Below are 20,728 nucleotides of genomic sequence, written 5' to 3'. Positions count from 1 at the left end.
ACTTTCAATTTTTTAATTTCATGCCGTAACCCCAGTGCCAGGGTGACCCCACTCATTGTAAAGTATTTTCTTGTGTTTTGGCTGTTGTGGCATAACAAAAGTATCAGTTTTCAAACGTAGTAACTTTTCAGAACTTACTATTTTCAGTTTGCAGCTCTTATAGAATATGACTAGTCCACTTTTACTGACGACAGATTAACTAGGTCCGATTAGACGCCATCAAAATCCATGGTATCATGGCAAGCTGGTGAGGGAACTTGAAATTGGCTTCACCATCCGTCTTTCATTCTTTTTATGTTTTGTGGCTTACCATGCCTCTAAAAAAATAGCCGCTTATAGTTAGATAGGAGGCATCTCAGTATGAGTGGCTATTTTATTTCTGTTCAGCATGTTCACCATGGTCTGGAGGTGCAGGGATTCCAGATGCAGTCATGATGCGAGTTTCTTTTCCTTGCTTAAATCATGCACTTACCTAGTCAGTGTTGTGGCCTGTAGACTCGGCATGTCCAGCTAGGGCACTTGAGGCCACATGCCGTTTTCGGACGTCGTACTCGTGCTGCTCCTCTTGTTTCTTGAAATCACCTGTCTCACCAGTACTTGTATTCACAGGCACCACAGGATATGATGTATACTACACCGGGGAAATTTTCACATGGCAACTTATCTTGTACATTGACTAGAACATTCCTCAGTTAGCGTGTTGGTTATTAGTGTAGCTTATTGTGTAGTTCTTATTACTGTAATTATATGTAACTTATTAATTGGCTCAGCTTACTTTCCTCTTTAGTGTTTCTTTTTAATGTAGCTTGTGTGCAAATTCAGGAAACGTGTGACTAACTCACTAATAGAATGTCTGGTTGGTTATTAATTTTACTGGTGCAATATTCATTGCATTTTCTAATCTGAAAGTATCACTTTTCTGTGTTTTCTTTCCCTTGTTCATCAACTCTAAATTTTACCCTTAATTTCCTTCTCTAGGCACTTGCAGCGCTTCTGGGGGGCATCAGGCAACTTCTGGCAAGGCCAGTGGGATGCTGTCGAGGCTTTCTTTGATGGAGACGAGTTCTCCAAGAGTGTTTGGGGTCAGTCGCTCTTGTCTTCATGTTACTATGCAACTTGCATGCACTAATAAGCACCACTGTTCTAAACTTTCTTTGTACATCTTGGATTTTACTCTGTAATGTCTTGCATCACCATCTCTTTAACAATGGTCTGTTGTCATATTTGGTATTTCTTTCTGCTGTGGTTTTCTTTCGTTCTTTTTCTTTTTAAGGTGCTCAATTTAATTTGGTGGTGCTACCATCTAAGTCATCTCTGTCGAGACCTATGCCACACATTATGGCTTGGAAGCAGGCTTCCCCACGCACTACAGATGTAAAGTGGTGCAGCACACAGCAGCGATGGCTACAGCTGACTGTTGGCAAAGGCATGACTGCTCATGCACGTGATTTTGGTCCTGCCGTCATTCCCATAATGACTTTACAAGACATTTAGTAGCAGTTGTTTTCAAATACCTTTTGAGTGATGCTGATTTATGTTACTCTATTGATTTTCAGATAGTGAACATCTGCTTTGTTTACTTGGTTGCACTATGTTATAGGGAAGACATGAGTAGAGATCACATTCAGATTTTTCCCTCTGGCATGTGTACAATTGCCTAGATCTGCAGCAGATAACTTGTGGTTGGTAACCCTCGCCCCTTTCTACACGCGGTGCACTGACATTGTTTCCGTGTGCACTTGCAGCTAGGACACCAGCAAAGTGCAAGCCACATATTTGAGTGTTCCCTGTAACAATGGACCACACTGCATTTACAGAAGCAACCTGTACTTGTGTACCGTGTATTCGGTCCACGTTAAAAAGCCCCAGGTGGCTAAAATTAGTCGGGAGCCTTCTATATGGCATCTCCTATAACCCCCATGTTGCTTTTGGCTGTTAAAGCACATCAGTCATTAACACCCAGTTTCCTGTTTGAATTATTAATGTTTTCCCACTCTGGGACTTCGCCTGCTGCTCTTCTTGCCGAGCAAATGAGCAGTCACTGTAGCATGCTGCATTAGGGTATGCTTCGTGTAGTGGAAGAGGCAATGCGAGTGACCTTGCAGGTACATTTGCTGTGACTTTTGCGGTCTACTGGCTGGTTGGTGGTCTTTACACAATGATGGACCTCACTGGGCGTCCCGCATTTCTGCTGCGGTACAAAATCCAGGACACAGCTCCATACCCAGTGAGTCTCTGACCCCTTCCTTCCGATTTTGACTAAGGGTGTGAGATTGCTTGAATATCACCGACTCGAATCGAATAAAATAGTGAACATTTGAATTATTCGATTTTGCAAATCAGATATCTACGATTCGATTTTCGAATAGTCAATATATTGATATAGTTATATTGATATATCTAGACCTACACAGTGCCACATGTTGCCTGTGTTGTGGGGGGCCTTGTGCTCAATACCAAGTAAGTGTTTCACTTTGTATTTGGTGCAAGAAAAATGCCAAATGCACTGCAGATAGGCCGTCTCAGCTGACACGGTAGTGGACTTCGTCACTGCGAACGTTCCCTGATACGCAGATGGTGTGAATTAGCCTTAATCAGCGCTGCTTCATCGGGCATCTGTGACTAAAGTTGTGGTTTGTTGCCAAATCAGTGCAGCTCTGTTCGCAGCAGCTGCGATGGGGGCAAGGGGGGGGGGTAGTGCCCTGCAAACTTGTCATGACCCTCCAGATTTGAATCTTTGACATGTGGAAAATCATGCCAAACTTGACACGGAAATGGCACAAACGGCACCTGCTCTTTACTGTTGGTGATTTACTGTTGGGACATGCAAAGCGGTGATTGAGTCATGTGGTGTGCACTCTTTTTGTCTGTCGTGCAAATTGGCCTTACGATAACCCACTTGCCGTGAAGTTGGAATACCTCTTGTGTATTTTGGAGAAAGACTGAAAAGCAAAACTTTATAGGCAATAAATAAAAGATTGCGACAAAACACAGGTCCACTATTAAACTGAGAACCTCATTGATATTCAGTACAACAGAACATTATTAATTTATTAGTTTCAGAGGAAAAAGAGCACTTGATTCTATTCAACATATATTTATTAAAAAAAATATTTTACAGACCTTCATACACTAGAACTGAGCTGTAATCAGTGCTGGCATACTAATTTTGTGTTCCCTTTCATGATAGCAGACTGTACCGTATATCTTGATTTCTATGTACTTAAGCTACTGATAACTTGCTACATTCTTGTTATACAAGGATAGGAGACTACCAATCATGTACAGCACAATATTTTCTTTCCCAAGATTTCTTTCTTCTATTTTCTATTTTCTTTCACAAGATTCCCAATTAAATTCGATATTAGATTTTATATTCGGCTTTCTTTTTCTTGATTTGATTCAATATTGGATTCAAAATCTACTATTTCATATTTGCATGACCCTAGTTTTGTCTCCTTGCTGCTCACTGTAGTGTCCAAAAGAGCTGGCCATATTGTTTCAGAATTACAGAGACAATCCTTAAAGAAGGGATGACACACAAGCTTAAAGCACAGCTTTTTGGCTGAGATCTTTAGGTAGGAGCTTATTAATCATAGCATGGAGCTTCACTTTCTCCAGTGCATGATTAACAATTAATTACATACTATTTTATTGCTGTTAGTCAAGATTTACATTGCAAAGAGCATCCAGAAGTGCCGTGGTGGTGCAGACTTTCTGGTAAGCACCTTTGGTGATTACACAATTTTGCACACCACTGACATGTATTGGATTTGCTATGCAACACAGTGTTATGTCTTTTTCAGTGAAAGCTAAGAGTGTCTAAGCCTCCAAATTTACAGAGTTTAAGTGCACTGAGCCATCTTTTGTGCCTCCAAACCACGACTTCCCACATTGTTCATTTTGAAGTTTCTTTAATTTCTACATGAAATTAGAAGGGTTAAGAGCCACCAAAGAGAGGAGAGGATATTATATTAACGTGCTCTATGTTTAAAGTGATAGCACAGGCTGGACAAAAAGCTGGATCTTTGACCCACAATAGACAATGAGGATAAAGTAAAGCTACCAATGATTCAGGAATCTCGCCCTAAATAAAAGCTTCTAGTTTCACTTATTTAACAGGCATCATGCTTGCATGACTAAGAAGCTTGAAGGAGCACTGACATTGATATTTTCAACTTGTTGTTATCTTTTAATTATGTGAAAGTCAAATTCTCTAAGTGCTAGAAGAATATCGGCTGCAGAAGAATACACACTAAATTACTATAATATTTGTTTCAACAAACCAGTTTTGGTGATGCCTGATGAAAAGCATGATGCTGCAACTTTCATCGCATTTTTTTGTGATTCAGGCATACTTTTTTTGTAGGAGGGATCTTTTGAAAGTTGCTAATTTGAGTCTGCACTCACCTCCGAATGGCCATGTAACCTTCCCTTATGACACAGAGTTTCAAGACGGCACTTGCCTTTCGGTTTTGCATCTTTTCTAGCTTACCGAGCTTCCAATCACAATAAGATTAAACGAGGTAGTGTTCTGTGAATGTGACTTACCAGACTAGCTTGACACTTATCTTCAATGTCCCTTTGAGAATTGCTTGCTGGTATTTTCAGTATTTGATTGCTCAGTAATCCCATACTGTTTTTTCTTGCTCTGCCAGTGAAGATGCTGGTTACCCAGCCAATGGCTGCCTCTCTGCCTAAGTTTACACAATCTCGGATGGCACAACTTGGCAATGCTGTGGCCAGTACCTAAGCCTGGTGTTGAACTCCTCCCACAGGTCACTTTTGGCCAGGTGTGGCGAGTGGTGCGTCAGGTGCTGTTCAACCAGCTGGTGGTGGGACTGCCTTTTGGTCTTGTGGCCCACCAGCTGCTGGTTTGGCGTGGCTACGATCGCAGCCCCCAGCTGCCCACATTCCACTGGGTCCTCTTTGAACTGGCAGTCTGCGTCCTGGTGGAAGAGGCAGGCTTCTACTACTCACACAGGTTTGTTCACGTGTTGGTGGCATGCTCGCTTTTGCCATGTAGTTGTTTGGCAAAGGCAAGCTGTGCCATTATTTACCATGGCTACTGCTCATTGCATTTTGTGTTTGTCTTATGTACATGCCAGAATGGCAGGAGCTGGTCCCTTCAATTGCGCATCTCATTTACCATATTTCTGGCATTCTGGCACTTGTTCTAGCTCACTCACTTGGTCATCTGCTATGCTGCTACTCTAGCAGCATATAGCAGACGACTGAGTGAGCCAGTGTGAGTAGTGCCACAATGTCACAATGTTCTGTTCCCATGTGACCACCTTCTGCATCATGGCTGATACACCTCCTGTGAAACGAGACTGAAATTGGTTCCTAGAAAAGTTGTTAATCATTTAGGGTGCTCCGAGGCCCACCAGTATTTCTTTGTTTGAAGATTGAGGACCTACTTCATTTAAGGCAAAAAACTAAACGTCTAAAATGTCATGTCATTACTCCTTTTAAGTAAAAGCAAGAGCCATTAAGGTTACAGGCCATTGTGCCATCAAGGCTGCAAGCCATCAAGGCTACATACCATTAAGGCTGTAAGGCACTGAAGTCATTAAGGCTGCAGCTATGACTGTGAATGTACTGCAGGAATGGTGAGAATTATTATTATTATTATTTCTTGGCCCTGGTTGTATGGTGCAGGCTGCTGCACCATCCCCGCCTGTACCGGCACATACACAAGCAGCACCACGAGTGGACCTCTCCGATCGCCATCACAGCTGTCTACTGCCACCCACTGGAGCACCTCTGCTCAAACCTTCTGCCACCATTGCTAGGCGTGCTGCTGCTCGGCTCTCACCCTGCGACAGCTTGGCTTTGGTTTAGTGTGGCCTTGCTTTCCACCCTCAATGCCCACTCGGGCTTCCACCTGCCATTCTTTCCGTCGCCGGAGGCGCACGACTACCACCACCTCAAGTTAGTGTATACTGTCAATTCTCAATTATACGATTGAATAAAATCGATAATAATATTGGTTGATCGAAATTGGAGGGTACTATGAATTTTTTAAAAATCTGCAGCCAAATGCATTAGGTGCAGTGTGTTTTCTTTTCGGATAACTCAAATACTCTACTAGGCCGAAATGAATTACGCAAATTTCTGAGCCGCCACAACACCTCCACAGTGGGCTGTGACATACAGTTGCAGAAATGGTGTATAAGATTTTGGCCTTCTATGATCTGACGCAGGGCATTATAGGGCAATCACTTTCTAGGATACTTTCACCTTCACAAAGTTAGAAAAAAAAGTTAGAGTATCCCTGAAAGCGATTGCTTGAGAATACTGTCCCTGTGCACTTGCTGTGGCATGCAATGGGCACTGGTAACATAGTTGAAAGAGCGAGTGCAAAGGTTTTCTTTTTATTATTATGGAAGTGCCTGCTCAACAACATTGGAGGAATAAATATCCAGAAAGGCATAAAGGAGTTTCTCACCTGGAAGTAATAACCATAAATAAACAAGAATGTCTTACCTTCGTTTTGGTGCTGTGATTGCGGTTTGTAACGGATCATGCAAATTTCAAATACGAATATCTTTTAATTAAGGTCCCGAGAGATTTGTACCTTTGAGATGTTACTGCAGTACCATATTTTTTCACCTGCTTGTTCTGCTGCCGAAACTTGGATTTTTTATGAGGCTTTGATGTATTGAGGCATTGTTGGTTGTTCACTGTGCATTTTCAGTATGCTGAGATCATTGTGACATTCAAGCAAAGTGCACAATATGTCTTACAACAAGCCAGATCGGAGTGTCTGTACCACGGCAGAACAGCACGAATAAACGAGCCAGAAATGTCTATTGCAACTAACATTTATTCACATACTTGTTCAAAAGTATAAGGCTAACGAGCATCTTCAAACACCTGTGTTGAATAAGGATTGCTGTTGGGCGAGTTGGTTCATACTGCAAGGAAATAAATGTACTTTGCGAGTGGGGACACCACGTAAGGAGTGGGGACACCATGTAAGTACCATCGCGAAGTGGTGGAGAAGGTGACATGAGAACGTAAGTCGCAGCGTCAGGTTGCAGTCAAACAAATTCAGTAGAACGAAGTCGGGACTTGTGGTCATCGGTCGGATCGGCAGAGTAATGGGGCAGTTCAAGGTGAAGGGTGCCGGTGCACTGACAGCGTTGCGGTGAGGGCGAGCGGCTGGTGGTGTTTCCCCGAGAGGGAAGGCCGGTGTGGTGTGATTCAGAGAGGGGCAACAGAGGCCGAGCGTCTCGGTCGAAGCAGTGATCAGCATATGGGCGAGGCGAGGAGTACCAGCGGCTACTATGGCAGTGGCGGGAGATGTGACCGACCCGGGAGCAAGCAAAGCAGATTGGCCTGTCATCCAGTGTTCGCCACTCAGAGGGGTTCCGATATTGATTCAAGAACGATTGTCGGGGTGCAGCAGAGGCAATGACAGGAGTGGTAGGGGTGGAACTTGGGTGAACAGCAGAGTGGATGTCCATGTTTGCAATTTCTTGGTGAACAACAGCTTGAATGAGCGAGATGGTCATGTTGTCATGCGTATGGGGACAGTGAAAACTTAGAGCCGTAGCCTCAAGTTTGCGATGGATGACTTGTGTCAAGCTTGGCGTTGTAGGCGGATGTGACGCCGGAGGGTCGTTGCAGGAGGAAGTGGCAGCCGTATTCGGAAGTCGGTCAACGCGTTGTATGATGTGTTTGCTCTTCGCTTGCTCAAAATTCCGACATTCCTTAATGATGGACTCAACCATTCAGCAGTTCCTGCAAAGCAGAAGGTTGAACGCATCGTCCATGATGGCCTTCAAGATGTGTCCAACCTTATCGGCCTTCAGCATGTCTGCATTAGCTTTACAGCAGAGAGCCAGAACGTCTTGAATATACGCGACATACGATTCTGCTGATGTCTGGGTGCGAGACGCTAGCTCTTGCTTGGCCTCCATTTTACGTCCCACAGGTCTTCCGAAAAGATTGCTTAGCTTTTCCTTGAAGGAGTCCCAGCTTCTAATGTCAGCTTCATGCGTCTTGAATCATACCTTCGCGGTTTCTCCCAAGTAAAAGATCACGTTGGACAGCAAAAGTGTGGCATCCCACTTGTTGTGCTTACCGGCACACTCTTACAACGTCAGCCAGTCTCTGACGTCGACCTTGCCAGTGCCGATGAAGATTCCCGGGTGACGTAGCTGGGTTAGCACTATTTCCACTGGTGTCTGAGTGGTGGAGGCAGCATCAGCGGTGGAGGCAGCGTCAGTAGCCATAACGGCAAAACCAATGTGATGCCCGCTGCAAAGATCAAGGGCCGGCTTGTGGCGAGATTACCCCGCACCTCCACCAAAACGTTACGGGGAGAAAATATATGTGTTTGCAATATAGTACACAGTTACAAGGTTGTAGCTCAGTGGCCAGGGTAACACCATCTACCAATCTTCCGAGACACTTCAACCTCCTCTTCACCTCCCAATGTCCTTGTGTCCACAGCAGCATAAACTCATATGTGACAATATCTTTAGTCTCACATGCGCGAAGCATGTAATCACATTGTCACAACCACAGATTAGAGCAAGCCGACCACAGAACAAGCCCTGTGCTGGTGTAGTGCTTTAGTTGAGAGTCAGTGTTTTCAACCTGTTTCTTCCTTATGTGTGTGTGTTCTTTCTTTGCATTGTTCTGCTTCCACAATGCTTATTGACTACTTCAGCTTTCTATTCTTATATAGTACAGGCCAGTGAGCTGTTGGTGACAATGGCTAGGGAGAGCCGAAAGTGCAACAAAAGTTTCCCAGATACAAAAATATTATAACTAGCATCATGAGCTGCAGTAACTGTTCCACTAATAATGGTATGATGTGGATTCTTTTTAATCTTCCTCTCTTCACAGGTATTCTCTTATGCTTCTCTAGTTTTGCAGCTTCTTTGTCTTAAAACATCATGAATACTTATGCAGGCCAGGTAGTACATGAGAAGCTTATATGTTTTCTTAATTTGTTGATTGATGCTTGTTTAAATTGCACCTATTGTGTACGTCAAGTGGACTGTATCATATTCATTCATGTTTTCGTACTTACATAACATACCTGCCTGTGTCTGTGATGTCCTGTGAATATTTGTCATCTGGATAGGAATTTATATGTTATTACTTTGCAGGTTCAACAACAACTATGGCGTGCTGGGTGTACTTGACCGACTGCACGGCACGGACCAGCAATTCCGACAGACAGATGCCTATCGCCGTCATGTCATGTTGCTCAGCCTGGTGCCTCTGAAGGAACTGTGGCCTGCTGAAGGAAAGAAGAGCTCCCAGTAGCAACCTCTGCATGTGTAAGTACTCTTAGCTCATAACTTGTAGTAGGCGCGCTTTGAAATATAGGTTGTCCCACATCATAGGCAGAAAGTTTTAATTTTCCGTGGGGGGGGGGGGGGGGGGGGACCAGCTTTCCTAACCCCGCATACAGTATATATATGGGATTCGGAAAGCTGTTCAATGCCCCCTCTCCACCCGGAAAAAATAAAACTTTCTGCCTATGATGTGGAACAACCTATTATTATTACAAAAATTATTTACAGAAAGCAGTACAGCAATTTGGACATGTAAATACTGAAGCGTGGGATGGTTTATTTGATACATCATAACAAAGGAACTGAAGAATACTGTAATGAAAGTTAGAAGACATGCCATTTTCAGGTGTCACAACTACTGAACATCTTTGTGGTTATTTCAGTGGCTTTTGGCAAGTGATAAGAATTGGTTTAGTGCTTCTGAAAATTTATCAGCATTTCCTTCTTCAGCTACTGATCTTTGCAACTAGTTCCACTCCTGGATTGCCAAATGCAGAAATGAAAAACGAAGTAGGTAGGTGCAGGCAATTGGTTGATGAACTTTAAAAGAGTGGTCCAAGCGTAGAAACGTTGCAGCTGGAATTGTTATTATTGAGGTAGTTTAAGGTGTAGGGTTGTGATATATCTTGTGAAAGAAATATTGAATGAGGCACCTTCCTTCATCTTTCTAGTGTTGTAAAGTCAAGACTGTCTTTGATTGTAGATACACTTGAAAAGGAAGAGTAATCCAACACGATGAACCTAACAGCTTTGTTTTTTAATGATTCAAGCCTCTTGATGTCTGCTTGATGAGGGTTCCAAATAATAAAACAGTGTTCAAGTTTGGATTGAACTATTGAGTTGTAGGCAAGAAGCTTTGTGTCCTTATTAGCTTGGCGAATTGTGCGTCGGAGGAAGCCAAGAGTCCGATTTGATTTTCCCAATAGCCAGTCAATATGTGTGTGCCAAGTCAGAAGTTAAACAAACACCTAAATATTTAAATGACTCAACTACTTCAATTACCTCATTATTTATTGTATAAGTGTGTGACACAAAGTTATTAGAAGTAGTGAAACACATTAATTTTGTTTTCTTAATATTAATATTCATCTGCCAACCATGGAACCACTCATTTAATTTCTGCAAGTCTAATCTAATTCTTCGCAATTGCTATGGTTAGTAACAACATGATAAATAAGGCAATCGTCAGCAAATAGACTAATTTTTGAGTTTATACCAATGTGAATATCGTTAATAAAAACTAAGAACAATGTTGGCCCCAGCACTGAGCCCTGGGGCACACCAGACGTGACAGGCTCGAAGTAGGACACAACACTTCCAACCAATACCGCTTGGCACTTATCATATAGATACTCTTGAACCCAATCAATTACTTTGTTTTCTAATTGAAGAAGGCTCATTTTATATATCAAACGTCTATGGCCCACCCTGTCGAAGGCTTTTTCAAAATCAATGAAGATTGAATCAGTTTGTGTTAGTTCATGCAGGTTGGTGCGAATTTCAGTAGTCAGCTCGAAAAGCTGTGTCTCACAAGAGCGTCCCCGTTGAAAGCCATGTTGGTTTGCAAGTAAAATTTTGTTGTCGACCATATATTCCATAATTTGAAATGACAAAATGTGTTCTAACAGCTTGCGAGTGATAGATGTGAAGGATATTGGACGATAATTTGTCATTTCATTCTTATCGCCCATTTTAAATATTGGCACCATGTGAGCAAGTTTTTATTCATCAGGGATTTGAGTTGTATATCTAACAATTGTTGGAAAATAAGTGCAAATGTAAGTGCCGAGTAATGCTTAGTAAGTTTCAGTAATTTCATGGTAATACCATTGGGACCAGGACTTGAGTATGATGGCAAACTTTCTATGGCTTTTTCAACTCCATTGGAGATTATAATTATACAAAGCATTGGAGAGGAATCACAGTCAGGTGCACTATTATTGCTCATCCCATCAATATTAAGGGGCTTATCTTTCACAAAAATGCTGCAAAAATACTAATTAAAAGCATGCGACAAATCAGTTGCCCTCAAGGGAGAGCCATCTGATGAACATAGCTGGGGTAATTACCTCGAAGGCTCAGGCGATACCACCTTCCAAAATTTCCTTGGGTTATTTTTTTGGAAGTTTGGCATGTCCATATCAACGAACTTGTCTATATATATATATATATATATATATATATATATATATATATATATTGTACTGAAGGCATTGGGCTGTGGGCATGGCCCTGGTGAAAAGAAGACGACGACGAGAAGCGCTTGCTTGCCCGTTTCGCTATAGCACAAACTTGTTTCAGCCTACTGCTGCAAACCAAGAATTAGTGCTGCTAGGCGAACACCCCTGTTGTATTTGGTGGAGGTGCAGGGTTTCTCTTCGGCATCCTGGAACTCCTCAGTTGGACGCTACAACCAGCTATTGAAATAGATGATCCGGGACCGTGCCAGGCTGCTGCTCCCATGCCCCAGGGCATCGTCTGCTCTGGCGTCATCCGGCAGTATGATCCTGCTATATTTAGCAGCACAGATGACCAAGACATGGAAGGCTGGCTCACCGAATATGATCACGTAAGCGCCTATGAAAAGTGGGACGACTGCGCCAAGCTCACTAATGTGATGTTTTACTTGACTGACGTGGCAAACCTATGGTTCCGCAATCACGAATCCAATCTTACCACCTGGTCGGCTTTCATGACAACTTTGGCAGAGGTTTTCGACCATCCCACTGTTTGCCGGCTTCGTGCTGAGCAGCGCTTGCGTAGTCGAGCTCAACGCCAGGATGAGAACTTCACCAGTTACATTGAAGACGTGCTTTTGCTTTGCAAGCGCGTCAGCTCATCTTTGGATGAAGCTGATAAGATCAAGCACGTCATGAAAGACATCGTTGACCATGCCGTTCAGTTGCTCATCGCAAAAGAGTCCCCGGACGATTGCCGAGGTCATACATCTCTGTCAGCAGTACAACGAGCTGCGCAAGCAGCGTGCCTCAACATGCGCTGCTCAGCAGGACACTGCGGATCTATCTCCCTTGAATTTTGGCATCGACGCTGCCGACATCTCTGCTTTAATGCCGGAGATAAAGCAGTTCATCCGCCAGGAAGTCGCACGCCAACTCCCTGTGGTGACTAGCACACCCGAGCCGTCGACAACCTTGGCTCCTTCGCTTCGTCGCATCATTCAGATGCAAGTTGCCGCGATGCTGCCACCTGCCCTTCCTCCGCAGCCTGCTGCTGGACCGCTAACTTATGCTGGTGCTGTTGCCTGGCCTTATGCTCATCCGGCTCCTGATCCCCACTAGGCCATCGGCACCTTCCATGTGCCACCGCCACCTTCACATCCGATTTTCGTCCCTTACTCGGCCGCTGGAGCCCCAGTCGTCAACCCGTAACGAACACCTGATAACTGGCCAAAATGCTGTTCCTGACATTTTCCGGGCCACGTAGCACGATTCTGCCGCCGTTGCAGCCTCCGTTTACCTGACAGTGGGGGCGCCTCAAGCCACAGGCTTGCTCAACTTCACCATCCTGACCCATCTAATCTTCCTCCGGACTCATTTTACAGTTGCCACCCCTTCGATTCACGCCGTTCGCCTTCCCCACGTCGTCGATCCATTTCCCCAATGGTTCGCCAACGCAGCTCTGCAGCCCGAGAGGAAAACAAACAGTCGCAGTTCCAGAGGCAAGAACTGCGTTTACGTCGAACATTTCAAGGCCTCATTATTCCCTGGCAAACGAAATTGAACTGTCCATAGACGGTGTCACCATACACACACTTATTGACACTGGAGCCGCCATTTCTATTATTAGTGAGAAGCTTTGCTGCAATTTGAACAACGTGACCACTCCCCATACCTCTCTTTCTCTGCGTACGGCAACCTCGCATCGCATTCGGCCTTCAACGTTGTGCACAGCCCAGGTTGTAATTCAAAGTGTTATGTATATTGTCGAATCTGTTGTCCTAGCTCATTCCTCGCACAATGTTATCCTTGGATGGAATTTCTTATTAGTCAATCAAGCTCTTGTTGACTGCGCTCATGCCGAACTTACGTTACCAGTGCCGTGCTTTGACCCTGGCGACCACTATTCTTTTAAAGTTGTTACCGCCTCTGACATCGACATTGCACCTTTCTCCGCCGCTCTGGTCCCCGTGTCGTGTAACTCTGCTGCGAACTCATCTGTTCTGTTTATGCTGTCAGCAACTTGTGCATGCCGCCAGAACTTTCTGCTTCCATTTGCTGTCATCACTTTTTGCAATGGTTCTGCTGCCCTTTACGTGTGCAATCCGTCCGCCTGCCCATCATCCCTATTCCGCGGCTACCATGTTTGGTGATACGGCATCACTTCCGATTTGTGCCATCACTCCTCCCATCGCGATCTATGCCCCTGTAGATGTCTTTGCTCGTGCCGTCAATGGAGAACTCACACCTGCGTAGCACACAGAAATTATCAAGCTCCTCCAGCGTTTTTGTGCCTCATTTGACATTGACCAACCATCATTGGGCCGAGCGTCCGCAGTCGTTCACCATATCGACACCAGCCAACAAACACCATTGCGCCAGCGTCCTTATCGTGTGTCGGCCACTGAACGCCGGATCATCGACCAGCAGGTTGACAACGTGCTGGAGCGTGGCATCATCCAGCACTCTAACAGTCCCTGGACATCTCCAGTTGTCCTCTATAAAAAAAGATGGCTTCATACAGTTCTGCGTCGACCGCTGAATAACGCGCGAAGATGTCTGTCCTATGCCGCGCATTGACGATGCCTTGGACAGTCTACAGTGAGCGGAATTCTTTTCCTCGCTGGATCTGATCGCTGGTTTTTCCGTTGGGTAAGGATAGAAATGCTAGCACATTTAAAACCATCACATGTCAGTGTGTCCTTATTATCTGTGAATTTGCAAGTGCTGTTGAACACCAGCTACTGCCTAGAGGACATGTTCAGATAAGTGCCCTTCTGCAGCTACGCAGTAATCAGTCCGCTTTATTGGATCTTCTGTGGCTTTCTTGATGATCGATGCTGGAATTCTACGGCAGACATCCATTATCCTTGCCTTGAGCTCATCTGACATCTGTCTCGATCATGTAAGCACGATCTTTCACATAACCCCAAAGAAACAAATCGAGTGGAGAGAGTTGAAGTGATCTAGCTGGTCAATTTACAGACTCGTGCCTTCCAATCTATTGCGCATGAAAAGTATCATCTAGCCAGTTTCGTGCTCGGCTACTGCCGTGTGCTGGCACCCCATCTTGCTGATGCAACAGAAGTAGCAAACATGACAGCGGGACTTCGCTGAGAAACTCACCCACCACTCCTTCAAGGATTTCGTCCACGTAACGCTGCCCAGTCAGTGTGCGATCGAAGAAGATGGGACTGATTATAGCAATGGTGTAAATTCAGAACCACACATTGAACGACCACTGGTACTGGCCACTGGGCCCAGTGTGCTTTAGCCAATATGGATCGGAGTCACTCCAATAGTGCACACTATGCAAATTTACCTAGCTGTCTCTGCAAAAATTGGCTTCATCTGTGCACATGATGTTGCTCTAAAAATCCGGTGACTCGTCGGCTTTTGTGAGGACCCAATTTGAGAAATCTAGACGATTCTGCAGGTCCCTATCTTCAAAGCATTGGTGCAGGTTAAGGTGATACGGGTGAAAGGCCGAGTCATTTAAAATCCTCCAAACTGATGACTTGGATATTGGTACCTGGGCGGCCATGTCCCGCAAACCAGCATGAGGATTTGAGGCTATAAATGCTGAAACATCCGTGTGTAGGCTAGGACTCAAAGATGGAGTCCTCTGCCGCTGTTTCTGGAAGGTGCTGTTTTGTCTCAGGTTTTCATAATTTCTGATGATAGTTGATGCATTTGGTCTGCCGCCATGCTTCTATAACTGATATATATATTTGCAGCCATCCTCTTGTTGCCATTTACAGATCTCAAGGCAAGGATCATGTTTACCTTCTGCTTATTAGAGAAAGACATGGCGACAGGGACGAAACAAAATGCACCTTCAAACCTTTGCACTTGCGTTGTCAATTTGCTTTCGTGGTAATAGATTTTGTGCCAAAAAAGAAAAACATCCGTGCACTTTATGTACGCTAACACAACAGCTATCACAGCTTGTTTCCAACTAACACCAAACGTGACGTGTTACTTCGGCCGGGGCGCTGCAGATAAGGCACTAGCTCAATCACAATGGTTTTCTTTATTTCCTTTATTTCGTTCTGGCTAACTCAGAGGAAGCTTGTTCAAGGGCACTGCGTTATGATGCAGGTAGGAGTGCAGTCTCGCGGTATTTTTCATATTTCTCTGGTTTTATTTATCAGTCAGAAAAATTTGCACGCAGTTAGTACATTGCTGAAAATATTGCAGTTAGGTGTCCCTTGGTTGTGCTTACAAATGCCTCATTGGCATTTCGATAATTAAGATAGTTTGTCTCGAGTTAGACAATTAATTACAGTTACCTAATTAAATCTCAGTATTGTAAAAATTTACTGGCATCTACTCCACTGTACCAGAGACAAAATGTACAAAATTTTTTCGAGTAACACAATTCCTCTTTTTTAAATCTGGGTTCATGAGAGTTAATTGGGACGCCCTGTATATTTTTATGACCTTTGCATAGAAGTGACGATGTTTCCATCCCTAATAAATTTTGTAAATTGTTAGAAGAGTTTTTTTTTTTCACGAGTCCTTAGCATTGCTTACTGGAAAGAGAAGCAACACTGAGACACATGTCATGTCCCTGCATTTCACACGGCATTGATAAAACACTCTGCTGAAGGGGTCACTGAAGTCTGTAGGTTTTTTTTTTTTTTTTTCAGGGTCAAAAAAGCATACAAAGCAATTTGAAGCGAGGTGAACATACAGCAACATATTCATTCTCTATGCATATATCCATACCTGTAGAAATAATTTTTATTTGGCTACCTCTTTCTCTTTCAAATATATAATGAACTTTGTCCTGTGTTTATATTTAGATATATTGTGTATGTGCATGGTGTTTGCAGTGGAAATTTAAAACAATGTTGAAATGACAAAATATGGATGAGGCAGCCACCTCCAGTGCTTCTAATGTGCTTGTCCTCCTATTGTTCGAATTTGCAGAAATAAAGCGAAAGTATGAATTAAAAGGCGTGCATGTCTGTGCCAACAATGATGCAGTAAGCTATTAGCCACAACAAAATTTTAAGGGAAAGGTCGAGGCAAGTCAACAGAAACTTCAAATGATGTGGGTGGCAAAGCTCTGGTAATGACATTTTAGGTGTGTGTGTGTGTGTGTGGGAGGGAGGTAGGCTTTGGCACTGCTGGGAAGGGCACTGCCCCCTCAGTAAAACTCCGGATGGGGCTCGAGCCCCGGAGCCCCCCTGTGGTCTGCACCTATGTCCCACATAAATTAAGCCAAAACTTCAAAAATGAAAGGCACTTCAGACACGAATTGAACCAAACGTATAGTGTTGGCAATAGCCTAGAGTAATTTTTATTTTTGCCATAAATAATACCTATCGCGAAATACCCCATTCCATCACAGGGATATTTTCGAATTTTTCAAGCTTTCATTGACATGCAAAAAAAGAAAGAAAAGGAACTATGTGAGGCATGTCACATATAAAACAATTTATTAGGTGGTTTATGAACGTGCTGTACAACTTTTTCTATCACACTTTTGCGTGTCAAAGAAAGCCTGCAAAATATGAAAAAGCCACGTGATGGGGCGCTCGCACACTGCTATTGTGCTGCTCTCAAGCGTGCAATGGATGAACAAGCACGGCCACAGCCCAACCATGGCTTTATCGCCACTTTATCGCTTCGGCAGCGCTCGGCCAGTAGCATACATTTGCGTCATTAGGCGACAAGAGCTGGAGGGCCAGATGCCTAAAACTGGCTTAGTGCCCTGTCACTTCCTTATGGCCACTTGCTATTTCACCCATTGCATGCTTGAGCGCAGCAGAATAGCCATGTGCGAGCACCCCATCACGGGGCTTTTTTCTTTTCTTTGGCACGCGGGAAAAGAACTATGTGAGACATATTGCATAGAAAACCATTTATTAGGTGGTTTCTGAACAAGCTCTACAACTTTGTGTATCACACTTGCGGTCTTAAGTTACTCATTAAGAAGTTACGTCATTAAACATTATTAAATAATTAGTTATGGCAAAAATTAAAAAATTGTCTAAGTTACTCTAGGCTATTGCCAGCACTATACGTTCGGTTCACGTCCAAAGTGCCTTTCATTTTTGAAGTCTTGGCTCAAGTTATGTGGGACAACCTGTATATGTACAGGCTGATTCATGCAATTCGAAATATACAAATTCCTTGGTGCATACTGCACTTGCAACACTGATGACTTGTGTTAAGTTCATTGCAGCATTTAGTGCATGAACAACAGCTTAGCTGGTGAAGGCTTGAAGTGGAAAGCTTGGCCCACTGCTGAAGTTCTGTTAAGTCCTTTTGTCAAATGCTGTCTGTGAGCTACTGCTGCCCTTTTTCTCATCTTAATGTGGTGTAATAGACCATGGAACTTTCTTGTCTCGTCTGATTATTTTCTGCAGCATTCCTGTGCTGTTGTTTATTTATTATGAGTCAGCTGTGAACTTAGTACAGCAAAACCTCATTAATTTGACCCTTGTTAATTCAGAAAATTGGATAATTCGGACTGTGTATTCATTATTTAATGCAATCAAACTCTCATTCATTCGGACGTATTTGGCTGCACATCGGTTAATTCGGACAACTCTTGGAGCTTTCCAAGCATGGATCACCACAAATGTGTGACGCAAAAAAGCAATAAAGGTGCTAGCATGCAACCGAAACAAAGCAGCAGAGTCCGCATCATCATAGGCGTCAGTGAAAATCATACTTGAATGACAACAATACCGAAACACTTCGTCCCTATTTGTGTCTTTAAAGCCTTTTCTTGTGTTTACCACTGTGTATAAGACCGAATCAGCCGCATGCCTTTATAACTCCTTAGTCGCCATTCATGGTCACATCGATAGGGGCTGCGGTTTCATCTGCAGCGGTGGCGGCAAACACTTGTTTCATTTTGATTCAGTGCAAAACTGTCAAGGATGAAGAGCGCCGGTTACATATAGCAATGGACGGACGATCTGTTGGCGACGAGCTCACTGGTGAGAAAATAATCCGGATGTGCGTGCAGTAGTGAAACACGTATCTCAGATGAAGATGCACGCTGCGGCCACACTGCAAAGAAGTCGCGTGTCCTTCGCCACTGCGAGCACTAATCAGTCACGAGATAACGAGAATTGCAGCTTTTGCACTGCTTTTGTGCAAAATAGAGATAGGATTTGCTGATTCATTCAGTAAATAAAAGCGTGTTGATGTAGTAAGCATTTGTTTTTCTTGATACCCTCGATAATTTGACATTCGATTAATTCGGACATCTTTTTCGGTCCCATGAAATCTGAATTAATGAGGTTGTACTGTATAATCTTTCAGTAACGAAGCATAAGTTATTTCACTATTAAATGAAATGAACACTATAATTGCATCGCATGTGCTCTTGACTTTAGATTTAATAGCCTGGGCATTCCACGAACAATGTTGAGTGCAACATTACTCTAATGTAATGCTCTACTGTAATACAGTGCAATGTTTTTTTATTAGGGCATGCCTGTAGCCCTGCAATGCTGTGTTTTTGTGGTGAAAAGCTGTGTCTTTTATTTCCTGTAGATTGTATAGTGTTACTTATAGTGGGTCCAGCACTAGCCTATTTGGCTGTGGACCCAAATCCCTTTGCACCAATTTCTTGTACAGAAACTTCTGGGAAGTAAAGGTTATTTCAACTTCTTTTATTGTAGGCCCTGTCAAGGCTTCCTCCCACATGGCCTTGGTGACTGGGGCTGCCTTTCGTCTGATGTGTCTTGCTTGGCCTGTGTCGTTGCTTCATGACGAGTCTTGTGCATGAGCGTGATGCTCCGTCTGAGCCCCTTTTGTGGCTCAAAACCTGTGATAATCTAGACTGCAACACCACCTTACACACCCAGGTCCAGTTATGCCTTTGGAAACATTCAGTAGCTTATTGGATCCAGTAGCCGCCACCGTGACCCAGCAGCAAAGATGTTTTTTTGTTGAGCAAGACGTCGCAGGATTGATTTCTGGCTGCTCAGGACGGAACATGAAAATTCCCATGAGCTGAGATTTCAGCATGCTTCGAAAAAATGCTAGGTTACAAGTAATCTGGAACTTTCCATCGGGGCACCCCTTATAGTCCTAGGCCAGTATAACTTAAGGATTCTTTCTGCTCGACTCTATTTCCTTTTCATCATCCATCGCTCATGACTGGCAAATCCTGGTGATAACATAGGTGGCATGCCACTTGGACAACAGACGAGATAAAAGGAAAAATATTAGAAATGCAATCTGTCCCGGACGCACTCTGGATGGGAGCTCCCGCACAGGTTACAATGTTCCTGCTTTATGTTTTGGAAAGTGGTGCTCATTCACTGCTGTGCCACGCTCTGAAACATCAAAACAGCACCAAAGGTTGTGCTTGAGGTTTAAGCAGTAGTATAGAGAATTTCAACGCAGGCTAAGTGGCTATGGCATTCTGATGCCAACCATGAGGTCTCGGGCTCAGTTCCTGGCTATGGCGGCGACATTTTGATGGGGGTCAAATGCAAAAACATTTATGTACTGTGACTTAATTGCAAGTTAAAGAACCCCAGCTGGTCAAAATTAACCCGGAGCCTTCCACTATGGCATCCCTCATAACCTGCTGTGTAGTTTCAGGACATTAAACCCCACAATTTAATTTTAAGGGGAGACACGGGTCTGGGAGGCCAAAAAAATTCTGAAAAATCGATTTTTGGAAGTATTTTTTTTCATAATTAATAAGGTCTAAAGAAACTGTTCCTAAAATACTGTAGCAATGTAATGCGCATTAGTCGAGTTATTCGGTCTCAAAGTTAGTTTCATGGCCATTTTCGCTCGCGAAACCACCTCAAAAACGATCATATTCAACGCCGCAGCGCCTGAGAACCACGCCAAGTAGCGCGGCCATTTTGGTCTCATTTGAAAGACGCATTCTTCTATTGTCTGTTCCTAGCGGAAGAGCGCTTTCCGTCTGGCAACGGCACAGTTATCGCGCATTAAGAAAAGCATTCATACTCGCACATTATTGGTGCGTTTCTATCACGTGGGGCCGTTCCTGATTCCCTATTGGATGCCAATGGATTCGTCTGCTAGACAGCGGCGCGCAGTCCGCCATCTTGCCAAGAGGCCTAATCGACGGCTGTGCGATCGGTGCGATGGCAGGCGGTCATCGGAAGTTCCGTACTGTTCATGCGTTCGGGAAGAAGCGAAAACGGCGTCCGAGAGCACGCAGCGTATCACCAGCGAGACCTTCTGCCGCCGAGAACACGGAAGCAGCGGGCGGTGCCG

At 43.9% G+C, this 20,728-nt stretch overlaps 1 protein-coding gene across 1 annotated transcript in view; it reads left to right on the top strand.

Annotated features, from left to right (window-relative positions):
* Window positions 1-20,109, top strand: part of LOC126537007 (fatty acid hydroxylase domain-containing protein 2) — a 34,268-nt gene extending 14,159 nt beyond the window's left edge. Inside the window, exons 3-8 of the mRNA XM_050184103.3 lie at window positions 979-1,082; window positions 2,106-2,227; window positions 4,779-4,984; window positions 5,662-5,934; window positions 9,129-9,302; window positions 19,147-20,109. Coding sequence (XP_050040060.1) covers window positions 979-1,082; window positions 2,106-2,227; window positions 4,779-4,984; window positions 5,662-5,934; window positions 9,129-9,288 — 865 coding nt within the window. The 3' untranslated portion in view covers window positions 9,289-9,302; window positions 19,147-20,109. The remainder of the gene's footprint in view (window positions 1-978; window positions 1,083-2,105; window positions 2,228-4,778; window positions 4,985-5,661; window positions 5,935-9,128; window positions 9,303-19,146) is intronic.
* The last annotated feature ends 619 nt before the right edge of the window (window positions 20,110-20,728 follow it).

The sequence above is a fragment of the Dermacentor andersoni genome, chromosome 4, assembly GCF_023375885.2.
Source record: "Dermacentor andersoni chromosome 4, qqDerAnde1_hic_scaffold, whole genome shotgun sequence".
NCBI lineage: Eukaryota > Metazoa > Arthropoda > Arachnida > Ixodida > Ixodidae > Dermacentor > Dermacentor andersoni.
The sequence above is the reverse complement of the archived record's forward strand: the minus strand, read 5'-3'. Positions and strand labels throughout refer to the sequence as shown.